Genomic DNA, 15,914 nt, shown 5'->3' on the forward strand with positions numbered 1-15,914 from the left:
AGTAAAAAATTGGGTTGCTGAATTTAAACGTGGTCGTACAAGCATTGAATATGAACCACGTAGTGGACGTCCAAAAACAGCAACAACAACAGAAATTGTAGCCAAAGTGCATGATATGGTATTAAATGATCGACGAATAAAAGTGCGTGAAATTGCTAATATCATGGGCATCTCAAATGATCGAGTCCATTTAATTTTGCATGAAGAACTACAGATGAAAAAGCTTTCTGCATGATGGGTGCCGCATTTGTTAACAGTAGATCAAAAACGCATAAGAATGAACATTTCTCATGCTTGTTTGGATCGTTTTAAGCGAAATAAAATGCATTTTAAGCGTCGTTTCATAACTGTTGATGAGACATGGATCCACCACTATACTCCAGAGACAAAAGAACAATCCAAACAATGGACTGAAGCTGGAGGAAGTGCCCCAAAGAAGGCAAAAACAATTCAATCGGCTGGTAAGGTTATGGCAACAGTTTTTTGGGATTTCAAAGGTATTTTATTGAGTACTATTGCTAAAATTTGGATCAATTAAATGTACAAATTCGAGAAAAACGTCCTGGCTTACAACACAAAAAAATATTTTTTCTTCAAGACAACGCACCAGCGCACACGAGTGTTTTAACAATGGCTAAAATCAACGAATTAAAGTACGAGTTGCTTGACCACCCACCTTATTCTCCTGATTTAGCTCCCAATGACTTTTACTTGTCCCCAAATCTAAAAAAAATCCTTACCTCAAATGAAGATGCAAACTATTTCAATGAAGGGATAGAATTGCTAGAAAAGCGTTGGACTAAGTGTATTGAAGTTTCAGGAGATTATATTGAAAAATGAAAATATTTTTGAAAAACTTACTATTCTCTGCCATTGATAGGCTAAGAAGTTTCCGAGCCGCCCTCGTATCTGACATCAACATAACTAGACAATTAATTTTTAATAAATCCACTAAAAGAAGTTCCACACTTTTTGGGAACTACAAAAAAATTGGGAGTTGTTCTAAAGGCACAACTTTAAAAGCACTTCCAAAAATGTCCTCACAGAGAAGGTAATTATTTTAACCACACAGGAAGTATTTTTAATTCAATTATTTATAACTCGTTTTTCATATTTTTAAATAACAGGTTGGCTGATAACTCCCCGATCTAACAAAGAAAAACACATTTTTTTGTCAAAATTCGTTTTTATTATTCAACATAGTTCCCTTCAAGAGCGATACAACGATTATTACGACATTCCAATTTTTTGATACCATTTTGGTAGTACTCCTTCGGTTTTGTCTCAAAATAGGCCTCAGTTTCGGCGATCACCTCTTCATTGCAGCCAAATTTTTTCCCTGCGAGCATCCTTCTGAGGTCTGAGAACAAGAAAATGTCTCGGGGCCAGATCTGGAGAATACGTTGGGTGGGGAAGCAATTCGAAGCCCAATTCATGAATTTTTGCCATCGTTCTCAATGACTTGTAGCACGGTGCGTTGTCTTGGTGGAACAACACTTTTTTCTTCTTCATATGGGACCGTTTTGCCGTGATTTCGACCTTCAAACGCTCCAATAACGCCATATAATAGTCACTGTTGATGGTTTTTCCCTTCTCAAGATAATCGATAAAAATTATTCCTACGCATCCCCAAAAAAGCAGAGGCCATTACTTTGCCAGCGGACTTTTGAGTCTTTCCACGCTTCGGAGACGGTTCACCGGTCGCTGTCCTCTCAGCCGACTGTCGATTGGACTCAGGAGTGTAGTGATGGAGCCATGTTTCATCCATTGTCACATATCGACGGAAAAACTCGGGTGTATTACGAGTTAACAGCTGCAAACACCGCTCAGAATCATCAACAGGTTGTTGTTTTTGATCAAATGTAAGCTCGCGAGGCACACATTTTGCACAGAGCTTCCGCATATCCAAATATTGATGAATGATATGACCAACACGTTCCTTTGATATCTTTAAGGCCTCATTTTGTGGATTTTTTGGATGTTTTCGTCGGTAACCACCTCTTTCGGGCGTCCACTGCGTTCACCGTCCTCCGTGCTCATTTCACCACGCTTGAATTTTGCATACCAATCAATTATTGTTGATTTCCCTGGGGCAGAGTCCGGAAACTCATTATCAAGCCAAGTTTTTGCTTCCACCGTATTTTTCCCCTTCAGAAAACAGTCTTTTACCAAAACACGAAATTCCTTTTTTTCCATTTTTTTCACAACAACAAAAGTTGCTTCACAAAAGACGCTCTATCTCACAAACTAATTGACTTACAGGCGTCAAATTTTGACACGAATCATTTGAAGGCTGGTACTATATAAAAATAATATGCATTTAATACTAGCGACGCCATTTATGTGTCAGACCGGGGACTTATCAGTCAACCTGCTATATGGGGGCTATACCAACACATGGACTGATGCACAACATTTCTGTTACACTTATCGGATTGAAAAAATTAAAATCGGGAGATCGGTCTATATAGGGGCTATACCAAAACATGGACCGATACACTCCATTTCAGCACACCTATTTGTGGTCTTAAAATACTCCTATATTTCAATTTGCAGCCAAATCGGATAAAAAATACAGTTTCTAGAAGCCTACGAAGTAAAATCGGGAGATGGATCTATATGGGGGCTATACCAAAACGTCATCAATCAATCCCATTTTATCATTAAATAGTCTTGTCATAATTATAAAGCTGCGACCGAAGTTTTACAATGATACCTATACTGCAAGTATTTTTGGCCGCTAACTCCATATAGCACCGACCACTGTGCTGTGGTTTAGTGCAAAAGGTGCTGGAAATATGTATGGCTATAACTACAAATTCTGCCTACAAAATAAACTGATTTGCTCCCGCTGTGTATACCCACATGAAGGGATATGCTAGTAGATGCCAGTGTGCGTTAATTCTGGTAAATTCAACGATGTAGGGGCAAATTCTTTCGAAAAAATCATAACGGCGCAAGAAGCCTCGAGATAAACTTTTACATCGTATTCTTGATAAGGAATATTAATATTGAACAGGATTAAGATGCTATGTAATATTGATAAATATGTCTTTTTTATTGCTCTTAATATTGAAATAAAATAACATGAATTGAATTTAACTCAATGCCGTTACGGTTACTTTTCTTTAATACATCATTAAAAAAATAAACCTTTTCAGTCGTTGCTTTGGACCAATTCCCATCAACCGTTTCCAAAAATTGTTCTGTTTTTACAGATTTGATTTCGATTTAAGTGGCTAAACTTGAATTTAATGCCCACCTTTAATGAGAAAAATGTTCCCGAAATTTCAAATAAACGCCCCAAACTGACTGTCAGTCAAAGTCATGAAAGCGTAACAACGCAGGTGGAACCAATGGTGATATTCCTACCACCTGCCCCGTATTAGAAATTTCCTAAATTGAAAATAACCATGAGATGGAGATATTTGGCTCGGATTCCATTCAGACGACTCAAAAAGAGCTCACAGACATGACAAATGAAACGATACTGCTATTCAGCGATGATAACTATTCTCGAAAACTATTATGATAACCACTATTAAATTTGAGCTATTCCAACGGTTCATCTGTAGAGATGATACACGGCTGAGTGCCATAAACCGAAATGAAAATCCTAATGTAGCCAATTGAGCTCTCCTAAAAATTTGATGTGGTTAAGGCTAAAAATTATTTAATTTGCATATTATAATGTGTAATAGGAGAAAAGAAAAAAGATCGACAAATAGATATTTGGAAAAAGGGCCATATGTTTTTTGTTTTTTATCTACATACATATATCGGCATCGATTTTTTCTTCCTGTGGCGTCGTAACAAATCGAGGTGACCGATGAGTAAGTCATAATTTTCGGATAAAAAAATAAAAAATAATACAAAAGTAAGAAATATTTAAAATTTCAGTTTTAACTTTATGTATTTTTTGTAGACCGAATTGAAGTCAGTGTTATTTTGTTATAATTGGACATGGGGCTTTAAAATTACAAATAAAGTATAAATATGAAATCACATTCTGCTGTCGGAGACATCCAGTTTCGCAAAGTATTATGTGTAACAATAAAAAGGTTGTCTCTACGACAAAAAAATGATGTGACAACTCAAATGAATTTGCCGCAAACGTATGTCAAAAACCAACAAAGACGAAAAAGAAAAAGTGACTATTGATAATTTAATGTACATATTTACCTGGTGTACCATTGGATTAGATTGAAATCCCGATATTAAACCTGAATTTTGAACATTCATCTGTTGTTGCATACGAATTTGCTGTTGTTGTAGCATTGGATTAGATTGAAGTTGGGATATTAGAGCTGAGTTTTGAACTGGCATTTGGTTAACATTGCCCATGGGACTAACCATGGTGCCTCCGGGTACATTTGGACCACCCAAAAATTGTGGTCTCGTCTGAGGTTGCTGTTGTTGTTGTTGTTGTTGCTGCTGTTGTTGTTGTTGTTGTTGATTTGGATTGTTAAATACCCAGCGATTACCTTGTGCTTGGAAATTTTGATTTTGATTGAATTGTTGCTGCTGCAACATTTGTTGGTTAAGAGGATTCCCGGCATTAGGATTTAGACCTTGAGCAACTTGTTGTTGCAATTGATTTTGTTGTTGCTGCTGCTGTTGCTGTTGTTGTTGCTGTTGCTGCTGTTGTTGTTGTTGTGTTGCTGCATGGTTACTAGTGTCCATTACCATTCCAGTATTCTGTTGATTTTGCTGAACGTTTGTTTGAGCCTGTTGTTGTACCACCTGATTCGCCATCCCGACTTGATTTGATTGATTTGCCATTGCTGCACTATTCGGACTCTGTGGCCTTTCTTTCAAATGATAACCCTTTAGAAGTACCAAGTGACGTATATTTTTCGCATAATTTTTTGCGGCAAGTGGTTGATCCCCATCTGCTTTCATGAAAATTTTAAAGAGCACGGGAATTTTACGTGGGGCTATTATTGATAGATTAATTTTTCTTTCATTAAAGAGTCCCGCTAATTGCTCCACTGTAAAGAAGTAAATGTTGAATATATTGAATTATCTAAAATTAGTTCATTTTTGACAAAATGGTTTCTTTATGAAGAAATAAATTTCATTAATATTGCTACGTGTCTGCTTTAAGGCGTTTTTAATTAATTAAAACAAAGTTCTTTTCGACAACGATAATCCACAATTATTTGACTTGGACCTTCGACTTCGATTCTCACCTTTGACGATTTTAGTTCGCGGTCTGAAACACAACGATTTGGAAAATTCCTTGGCAACACTGGAATATTTTATGGCAATCTAGGCCAAAGAATGAATCACATGAATCGCGCCGCTAATTTTAGCCGCCCATTAATAAAAATTGTTTAAAACAAAAACATAATTATAATTGTTATATTTTCCGTCACAATTTTGAACTTTCGACCCACAATCATTCAATATTAAGTTTCTATAATAATTTCGCTAAAATTTTGGTCAAAAGATATGAATGATAATTTGATTGTAAGATTAGTTGCACTATTAGACTTTACTTTTCATCTAGTTTTCTTTGCTTTGTTTTTTAGAAATACAAAAAAAATCATCGAGAATCCTCCAGAACGAGATTTTTAAAATTTCCTGGAAAACGCGTGCTGAGTTTCAAGATTCAGGAGAAAAATGTTTGCAGAAGCTCATGGAAAATGTGGGGTTGGGTGATAGAAAACCTTCAGCGATGCTGCTATCATCTGGAAAGTATCCGAAGAAATTCTACGATCTTTATGGTTTCGGGCACAATTTTAAAACACAATATATTTAAGTGCAAACATGTAATGTTCCTAAACTAACACTAAATGTTTGGGACATCTATGTTAATATGTTAGAATATATTATGTTTGTGGCATGGATGTTTCATAAAAATTATATATGTGAATGCAAACATATATAAATTTACAAATTTCGACTAAACATACATATGTTGTGATATTTTATTTAAAGCGACAGAGAGAGTATAGAGAAAGAAATAGAGATGGAAACCGGGAGAGTTGACGAAAGATATCAACATAACACAGCGAAAGAATCAAAAGAGAACAATTTTTGTGAAACCGCTTGTATGTTGTTTCGGAAAACTGTTTTATGATAAAGCCAAAAATTTGATATGCTTAAGTCTAAATATTATTTATATACTCTTTTTAGAGCTGGGACAGTAAAATGAAATAAGGAGGAAATAGTAAAAAATTACACAGTAAAATGTATAAAAACAAAGTTTAGTTCCTCTTTATTAATAAGTAGTCCACGAGGAGTTGGCGGACACATCGAAATATAAAAGCGGGCATTAAGTTCAAGTTTTGCAGCTAAAACAATTTAAAAAGTTTATTTTCTTTAAAATTAAAATTAAATGCTAGTAAAAAACTGTTCACGCCTAACTAAATTTATGTTTATATTATAAAATTATTTATGTATGTTTATACTCGACTCCACGTTCTTCTTTTGTTAGAGTTTTTGAATTCCTTCCAAATTTTAAAGTTTTGTACCAAAAACAGTTTTTTGTTACAAAATTGTTATTTTTACAATAGAAAAATAATATTTTATCCAAAAATCAGTCAATTTCGTTTATATCAAACACTGTTACTGACTATAAATCTTTAATAACCCACATTTCGAAGTCTCATTATAAAAATTTAATATTGTATAAATATAAATGTGTAAATTCAAAAAAGTGTTCGGTCGGAGCAGGGATTGAACCCACGACCCTTTGCATGCAAGGCAGGCATGCTAACCACTGCTCCACCTGGCAAACAAATGTATGTTTCTGTTAAATAATGTTGTGTTTGCATGGGCTCGTGGGTGCTGCAAACTATGCTATATAAATGTAACTTATAACGATAATCATCCACTGGTGACTATAACAGCTACGTAGTCCAGTGGATAGTGTGTTTTTATATTTTTGGAACATATGTTAAAGAAGCGATTTTTTTTTGAGGGTGTAACGGTTGAAAGCCGTGGGTACAGACAATTTGGATACAGTAGCGGCAATATCAGATAAAAAAATCTGTTCTTCCCGTGAGTTCAGACAATTTGCCGCTAGGGCAATAGAAGATAAAAAATTACAATCACGGATGTAAGAAAGTCTGAGCCAGTATCAAGATTAGATAACCTTGAAGGTCAAATTAATGAAATAATACGGAAAGTTGACGAGCTGCGAACAACACAATATGCCCGTAGTTCATTTAGAAAACGTAGATAGAGACTCGGCCAAGGTCAAACAAATGATGGAAGTGTTGGTATTACTTTAAATTTTGTGATAAAGCCACGAAGTGTCGGTGTCCCCGTTCTTATAAATCTTTATATCGAAATCGATGCGTTCGAACTGCAAGCCGCAAATATAACTTTAAATTTTTGCCACAGCTTAATCTTGAACTAAAAAGAGATTTTGTGTGGCCGATCGTTATAGCTGATGTTAATAATTGTTACTTACTTATCACTGTGCATACCAGTTTATATTTATATCAAGTTTATATTTATATAAAGGGTGATACGGTCAAAATTTGGTCAAGGGAAAACGCGTGTAAATCGGTGAAATCGTTTATTTAAAAAATCAAATTAAATTTCTTTTTCAAGTTCAATTAGTATAAAATTCAGGAAAAATATTCAGTTAGGCTTTCGCTTTTCCAAATCCGAATTGCCGGCCCTCACGCTTGACACCTGCCATCAGATTTTGTACAGCCACCTTGTCCACCTTCTTTGCCGCAGAAAGCCAGTTTGCCTTGAACTGCTGCTCGTCCTTAGCAGTTTTTTTGGTCTTCTTTAGGTTCAGCTTGACAATAGCCCAGTATTTCTCAATTGGGCGGAGCTCTGGCGTGTTGGGAGGGTTCTTGTCCTTGGGAACCACCTGCACGTTGTTGGCGGCGTACCACTCCATGGCGTTTTTACCGTAATGACAAGATGCCAAATCCGGCCAAAACAGTACGGAACAACCGTGTTTCTTCAGGAAAGGCAGCAGACGTTTATTCAAACACTCTTTCACATAAATTTCTTGGTTGACAGTCCCGGAAGCTATGAAAATGCTGATTTTCAAGCCACAGGTACAGATGGCTTGCCAAACCAGATATTTCTTTGCGAACTTTGACAGTTTTATGTGCTTGAAATATCTGATGCCTTTCCCCTTCCTTTTGCCGTATAAAACTCCTGTCCCGGAAGCTGCTTGTAGTCGGCTTTGACGTAGGTTTCGTCGTCCATTACCACGCAGTCAAACTTCGTCAGCATCGTCGTGTACAGCCTCCGGGATCGCGCTTTGGCCGTCGTATTTTGTTTATCAACGCGATTTGGAGTCACTACCTTCTTGTAAGTCGATAATCCGGCTCGATGCACGGTTGTAGACGATACACCCAGCTTATTTGCGGCATCTCGGAGGGAGAGGTTAGGGTTTCGCTTGAAACTACAGGCAACTCTCTTTGTCGTCTCAGCGGCTTCCGGTTTTCGATTCCACCCGATCCAGACTTCCTGGCTGTCGACAAACGTTCCCCAAACACTTTAATTACATTTGTAACGGTTGATTTGGCAACTTTTAGCGATTTTGCTTTGCGTGCGAGTAGCCCGGATTTTCGCGATGCGCGAGCAAAATTTTGATACGCTGCTCTTCTTGCTTGGACGGCATTTTGACAACTGAAGAGTGAATTCCAAAACCAAAATAGGAGCAACATTCTACACACACACACCTTCAAAATGAGGGGTATTCAGGTTTTTTAAATGCAAAATTGAAAGAAATACGTCAAGTTTATATTGACCAAATTTTGACCGTATCACCCTTTATCATTGAAATTTGGATAACTTTTCTAATATTGTCAGTATACATAAAATAATTTAATTGTTGAAAAACTTCTTGCAAATGATACCAAAATTTTAACAAACGGTTTCACAAGTTTAAATCAAGATTGTTTTTTTTTCAACATCTGATATGACAAAACCTATCATTGGTTCAGATTTTTTAGAGAATTTCGATTTACTCATCGATGTAGGAAGACGTTGCCTCATTGATAAAAACAAACAAATTTTAAGGTCGATTGCTTATTATGAACTTTATCACAAATATCTTCAGTCACTTGCAATACATTTTCGCACAATTCACCATTCCATTCCTTAACCAGCGAATACAGAGACTTAACAAGACCGTCGAATAAAACTCAAGTTAAACATTCAATAACACATATGACAACCATGAAAGGTCCCCCTGTTTATAGCAAGCCTAGAAGATTGTCACCTAAAAACTTGAATATTTTTAAAAAAAGAGTTCTTCTGCAGTTTCATAATCCTTTCCTTCGTTGTGAATTCAGGACGTAGAGTCATGTATGGCAGTTCTATATAACCCTCCCTCTCACAAATCTCTTTGAATATGGTCATTGCAAAATTTCTTCCCTGGTCGGACGGCACCCCAGATTTTTTGACCACATCCACAATCGTCTTTGCCTCTTGGTCCTGGAATGGCATAAATCTAGGGCTATTTGCTGATTGTATGTACACATCTGTTAGTATGTACACATTTTTCCTAAATCACTTCCTAGTAAAGAACCTGCAACATCCATTGCTATTCTTTCAAAAAGGATCTCTCTCAATACTCGTGCATTGACCTTTCCTCAGAATGGGATCTTTGCGTGTCAAGGAGTCAGAGATACCTTGTTTGCCACCTTTTCTCTGCTCGATATAGTTTAAATTTGTTGACTTTGTGATCCTCTTATGGTTTTGCGTCGCGCTTTTCATTCCAGGCTTATTACAATTATAGCATCCCATTCTATATTTATTAGCCTCATAATTTTTTCTTGAATTAATAGCCTCTTTCACCAACTCAATCACGGATTTCTACTGATCTACCACCGTGGTGCAATGGTTAGCATGCCCGCCTACACAAGGTCGTGGATTCGATTCCTGCTTCGACCGAACACCAAAAAGTTTTTCAGCGGTGGTTTATCCAACCTCAGTAATGCTGGTGACATTTCTGAGGTTTCAAAGCTTCTCTAAGTGGTTTCACTGCAATGTGGAACGCCGTTCGGACTCGGCTATAAAAAGGAGGTCCCTTGTTATTGAGCTTAACATGGAATCGGGCAGCACTCAGTGATAAGAGAGAAGTTCATCACTGTGGTATCACAATAGTCTAAGTGAACCTGATACATCGGGGTGCCAACTAACCTAACCTACTGATCACACTTGTGAATTTGACACCGTACTATTCCTCTCGAAATCTCTTGCACAAGTGCAAATGTAAAATTTCAACAAATGTAGCTTTGCTGCACATTTACATATCGGGATCTCGAATAAAGTTCATAAAGTTCTCAATCTTAATTCGGTTCACAAGAGTATGGCTCTCCTGGATATGTCAAAAACACTAACCGCTCCACTTCTGTTGCGAAATCTTCTATCGCTTGGTTGGATGTATGGATTCTTCCTGTTTGTTTATCCGCCGTACTTACGTCGAAATGCCGGTATTACTTTGTTTTAGATCAGCGGATTTGCCTTTAATATTAATAGAGGTTCAGTTACTCGTCCTCGTCTTTCCACAAATTTCTGGAAGAAAACATCTCGAATTTGAATTTCAAAACAATACTGAATTTGGACCATCTTGGAAAAGGGTACCTGCTTTCTTTCTGTCGTAAAATTTTGTTTTCTAGATTTCTCCCAAAATGTCAAAAAATAACAACTAATAAATAAAATCTCGAAGTATCTCAATCGTATCAATACGTCAAAAATTATATAATATTGAGAAAATTGTCAAATTAGAATATCCTAGAAGTTCAATCTAAATTCAATTTAATTTAAATGTCGTTTCAATTGTTCAAATTCATACTGATTCCATACAAATATGTGAAATATCGCAGTTTAACAGCTGTAATTGTCAATGACAGTTTTGTGCAATGAATCTTGCATGAGTGGAAGTTTGCACCATAGACCAAGGAAGGTTAGCTAAATTTTCCGTTAAAATATTTTTACCGATCTACAAAAAAAAGTCATTAGATATAAGTGTTAATAATGCAAACCATAGACCAATTAAATATAAGACATCTCAAAAATATTCATATCATAAAACGCAATACATTCTAAAATGCATTCGTTGTTATAAATGAGCGGTTTTTATCAAAAATACACTTCAAAAATAAAAATGTTTTAAAAATATTTCTAATAAAAAATAACAGAATTAAATTTCCTTATTGAATTATATAATCTATAATCAACCCAAAAAATAGAGCGAGAAGAAAATTGAGAGATAAACCCCACATGTTACCATATCCGGAATCGCAAATCGCAAGAATTTATTTTTCTTATATCGAAAAAAAAATGAAATGCTCTAGGAGTCCAATCCAATTGTAATATGAACTTATAATTAAGGAGAACTGTATTACCAAGATTTAAAATTAAATTTTCAGGTTTACGAAATTATAGTCAATCGAAACTTTTGCGAGTCCGAATATCATGGGGGATAATTTTTTGGGGACCTTTGTAAATTATACTCTTTGGGTAGAACAATCCCAAAACTTAAAAAAAAAAAAACTTTTTAATTTACTCTTATTTTTAGTTAAAAAACCACCACCTACACAAAACGAACTAAAATCTGAACGTTCGACTAAAATCCGAACGTTCGGTCTTTTACACCATCCACGTAATTTAACCCCATTTTCGACCAAAAGAAGCTTAAAATTCAAATATTTAAAAAAATAGTTCTAGTCAATTATAGCATTTTTGGAAAGGAAAAATAAATCTGCTTATGAATTTGGTTCCAGTGCCACCTATAGTGAAAAAATGAGTTATATACGAATACAATTTGTTTGCGGTATAATCCTCCATAGAAATTGGCATTAATTGGCCAAACGGGAAGAGATAGAAAAGCCAAATTTGAACCAAAGATAAACTGAAACAATAGCTTTCAATTGAAAAAAATTCAGAAATCTTCCGAATTGCAGTAATGGGCATATACGAAGGAGAGAAAAATGTGTTCAAATGGAAAAAGGTTCCTGATTTCTATGTGAGAGATAGATCTTTTAGTGCTCTATCCGATGGTAAAAACGGATATAGTTAAATGTGTTTCGGAGTCTCAATATATGGCCCGGAAAAAAGTGGAGACACAGAAAAGTTACCACTGTGTCCAAATGGAAAATGATGGGGTTCCAGATTTATATGTGAAGAATAGATCTCTTAGTGCTCTATCCGATGGCAAAACAAAGATAGATCTTTTAGTGCTCTATCCGATGGTAAAAACGGATATAGCAAAATGTTTTGGGTAGTCTCAATATATGGCCTGGAAAAAAGTGGAGGCACTGATCCTAGAGAGAAATGTGACCACTGTAGCCAAATGGTTTCGGCAATTCTGGCAAAAGGTTTTTATTCCAATCGAAAGCTATCGTTTCAGTTTATCTTTGTTTCAAATTCTTTTTTTGAATTTAAAAACAAAGATAAACTTTTTTGTATTCATATATAATCATTTTTTCACATATAGTTGGCGCTGAAACGAATATTCATATATCGATTTATTTTCCCTTACATTAAACATAGGAATTAGATTAAAAATCGTAGCACATATTTTTTGCCGCTTTCGAAGCACCGTGCGACAGTTCGTTAAAATTCGAGCATGAAAGGACTGTGTAGTACTTAGATTTTATTTAGACCACATAACCAAAGGATCAAACTTAATGCTTACAGGGTATGGTACATATTAATTGTACCAATTGTTCTGCTTTACAAATTCGCAAAACGAACTATAATGATGTATAATCTGTACAAACTGTTCTTATGGATAAGGAATTAGTAAACGATGTAATATTTAAAGAATTAATGACAATTCAACATTTTGCGTTGTGCGAATTCATAAACCAAAACATGGAGGATAGAATGTTTAATTTCATAGCTTTCGGCTTTCTTTCTTTAAAACTTTACTAACCTGTTTTTCCGGAATATTTCCAGCAATCCATGACTGGCATTGAATATGGGGGACTATTGCACATCAAAATACAATGTTTCTGGGTATTCAAATTAACGTCCATATTTGTACCAGTACGATGTTCCTTCATGTCATCGAAACATATGTGAGCTGTTGCAAAACCCTCCGCCAAATTAGCACATGATTCCATTCCACCACCCACAAGCGGTAATCTCTCAAATAAGTCCAGTACTTTTTGTGGTGAAGCATATGGTCCGAAAGTCGTGCATACAGGTTCAAGCAAATTGGCCGTGGTACGATAAACAACAACACAATATTGTGTTGAATATCTCTGATCGGATATCAAGTATTCTCGATCTTCGATAGGACCTTGGCTGAAATGTTCCAAAGTGGGGACTATATAATTGGTTTTTAATTCATTGATATAAGCACCATTTGCAGAGGTACCCTCAACCAGGAACACCACATCGGCTAATGTCTCATCCATTGCTGCAAACCAAAAAAAATTAAGAAATATATTGTTTTGTACAGTAATAACCCTGTGTGGGCATCGAAAGTTTCAGAAAATGTTACGTCTTTTTTGCTACTGAGTTTGGAAAAACGACGCGAGCATGGTTGGTAATAAGTTCAAATTTTTGAACTGTTGCCTACAGTTTTTGGTAATTGCTACAAAATTTCCCAACGACTTGCTAAATGAAAACAATGATAGCGCCTCCACTTTATGTTCGTGTTATTCACCAGAATATTAAATGCGGTTGGTCTTTGTAAAATATTTCATATTATTGAATCTAAGCTCCAATCAAATCTGATTTACATTTAAAATAGTTTTTAATCCTCTTTTATCCATTTGCCTTGCATATTTAGTAAGGTACTTTCATGCTATATGGTGATTACAAATTGCTTATTTAAGCAGAACTTTGATTGCCAGTATTTTCTTATATTCAAATATATTTTATTGATGACATAGACGTAGCTAAAGGGGTTTTATGGGTTTGTCATCTCCCCTACCAAATTCCATGCAGTACTTTATATATGCTTGAATTAAATATTTTGTGTTCTTCCCATCTACACGAATTAATTGTTTCTCATTTTCTTTCACCCCTTACAAAACGTTGCTAGCTACTTAAATGTTTAACTGACAAAAAGACGATTTGTATTAAAAATCTTGTAAAATAACAACAAATATCTAAACTAAATAATAAATATCTAAAAAAGCTAAATATCTAAACTAAACTAAACGGACATAGCTGGAGACTTATTTTAATTTTTTCTCGTGTTGTGCTGCTATAAACCTCAAAACAATAAAGTATATGGGGAATAATTAATACATTTTATTATTAATTATTATGTTTTGGTATAGCCATAATAATATTTTATCTTGAACTCTTAAAGCATTGACCCCATCTCGATTAACTAAACATGGTCCATACTGATTCCGCTTTAACTTTTTAGGAGTCATTTTGGTCGGAAATGCCAGGACCATGAGATATAGACCTCAAAATGGACAATTAAAAATTCGTTATATCTCAAAAGTAGAAAGCTTTAACTCTGAGTGTATCAATGTGTATTTATAAGGCCCTTACCAACATATTCTTCATGGGCATATAAGCCGAAAATCTACTTTCGGCAAAACGACTTTTAGTCACTTTTTATAATCTTCGAATTTTTTATAATCTTCGAATTTTTTATAATCTTCGAATTCGACTAATATACTTTTGATATTTTTGTAAATCGACATTTGATGTTGCCCAACTAATCGACTTTTAAATCTGAGATTATATTCAGACCACATAACTTTATGGCAAAAGGGATACACATATATAGAATATAAATGAGTATATTTTTTGGGTTTCATCGCATCTAGAAACAGCCCTATAGTCGATTTTCTAAATATTGAAAAAGTCGACAAGCCAACTTATCCAAGTTTTGAAAAAGAACGGTAGAACCATCGAGATTTTTAACCGCCGTCACAATAGCCGTTTCGATTGAGTCATCAAGAATGAACTCTTCACAGATTTCGGTGACTTTCGTAACAACACTCGGTCTAAGTTTGGCGAGCCTTGAGGCTGAAGACATCGTTTCCCGCATACGATGTTCTTCCATGGCTGGATCTTTAGCATTTCCCACTTCGTAAGATCAGTTGATTTCTTTCTCAGATAGAGGCTCTACCAATTGGGAATCCTTTGCCAACTCGCTTTTCTATACCTTCATATACATGGAAACCATAACTCACGTAACTAGATTTGGCATGGACTGAATGTTCAATATAAACACCGCATGTCGCCAAATCGCTTTTCTATACCTTCATATACATGGAAACCATAACTCACTTAACTAGATTTGGCATGGACTGAATGTTCAATATAAACACCGCATGTCATAGTGGTCAATTCATCTTATGCAAACGGCCAACCTTGCAATAAGCGGTTGGAAGATTTAATACCGACTTTTTGATTCTGATTACAATCTTCCATCTTCCAGTTCTATTTTTTGAGCATCTTCGTCCGCCTGGAGTTCCAAATCTGGTGTTATTTTAGGCACATTAAATCTTATACGGACATTTAGTGTGTGTGGGCTTGCAAGTTCACAAGTTAGTTTTTAAAGCATTGTTTCCTTTAATTTTTGGTAATTTTATGAGTTTGTTTTTTAGTTACAAATTTGGCAAATGTAAAAATTTCCGCATGTACATAATTATATACATAGGTATACTCGAAATAAACCTTTGGCGGCGATTTTCCAACATTATATCTGATGCAATTGTGTGTGGCCTTTCAATAGTGATGAATTAATTACCTGCAGATAATATATCAGGACAATGTTAAAGGTTTGACAGTCGGCGTAAACAACAAATGTACTAAGTACATCACACAGCTGTTTGCAACCTTCTTCTTCACTGGTCTGGCATTCACATTAAAGTATGTAATTAGGGAGTGTTGCCATAGCATTTTTTTATAAACGCACCCAACAAACACAAGGATGAGCATTTTTCACATGTAAAGGTAGGTACTATGTTCTGTTTTCGCGTTGAAATTTTCGCGGTTACTTT

The 15,914-nt window shown here is 35.4% G+C and overlaps 1 protein-coding gene across 1 annotated transcript in view; it reads right to left on the reverse strand.

Annotated features, from left to right (window-relative positions):
* Positions 1-15,776, reverse strand: part of MED25 (Mediator complex subunit 25) — a 23,868-nt gene extending 8,092 nt beyond the window's left edge. Inside the window, exons 1-3 of the mRNA XM_075300467.1 lie at positions 15,662-15,776; positions 12,869-13,357; positions 4,183-4,991 (exon numbers count right to left, since the gene is read on the reverse strand). Coding sequence (XP_075156582.1) covers positions 4,183-4,991; positions 12,869-13,355 — 1,296 coding nt within the window. The 5' untranslated portion in view covers positions 13,356-13,357; positions 15,662-15,776. The remainder of the gene's footprint in view (positions 1-4,182; positions 4,992-12,868; positions 13,358-15,661) is intronic.
* Positions 15,777-15,914: the final 138 nt, after the last annotated feature.

The sequence above is a fragment of the Haematobia irritans genome, chromosome 3 (assembly GCF_050003625.1).
Source record: "Haematobia irritans isolate KBUSLIRL chromosome 3, ASM5000362v1, whole genome shotgun sequence".
In the NCBI taxonomy this organism is placed as follows: domain Eukaryota; kingdom Metazoa; phylum Arthropoda; class Insecta; order Diptera; family Muscidae; genus Haematobia; species Haematobia irritans.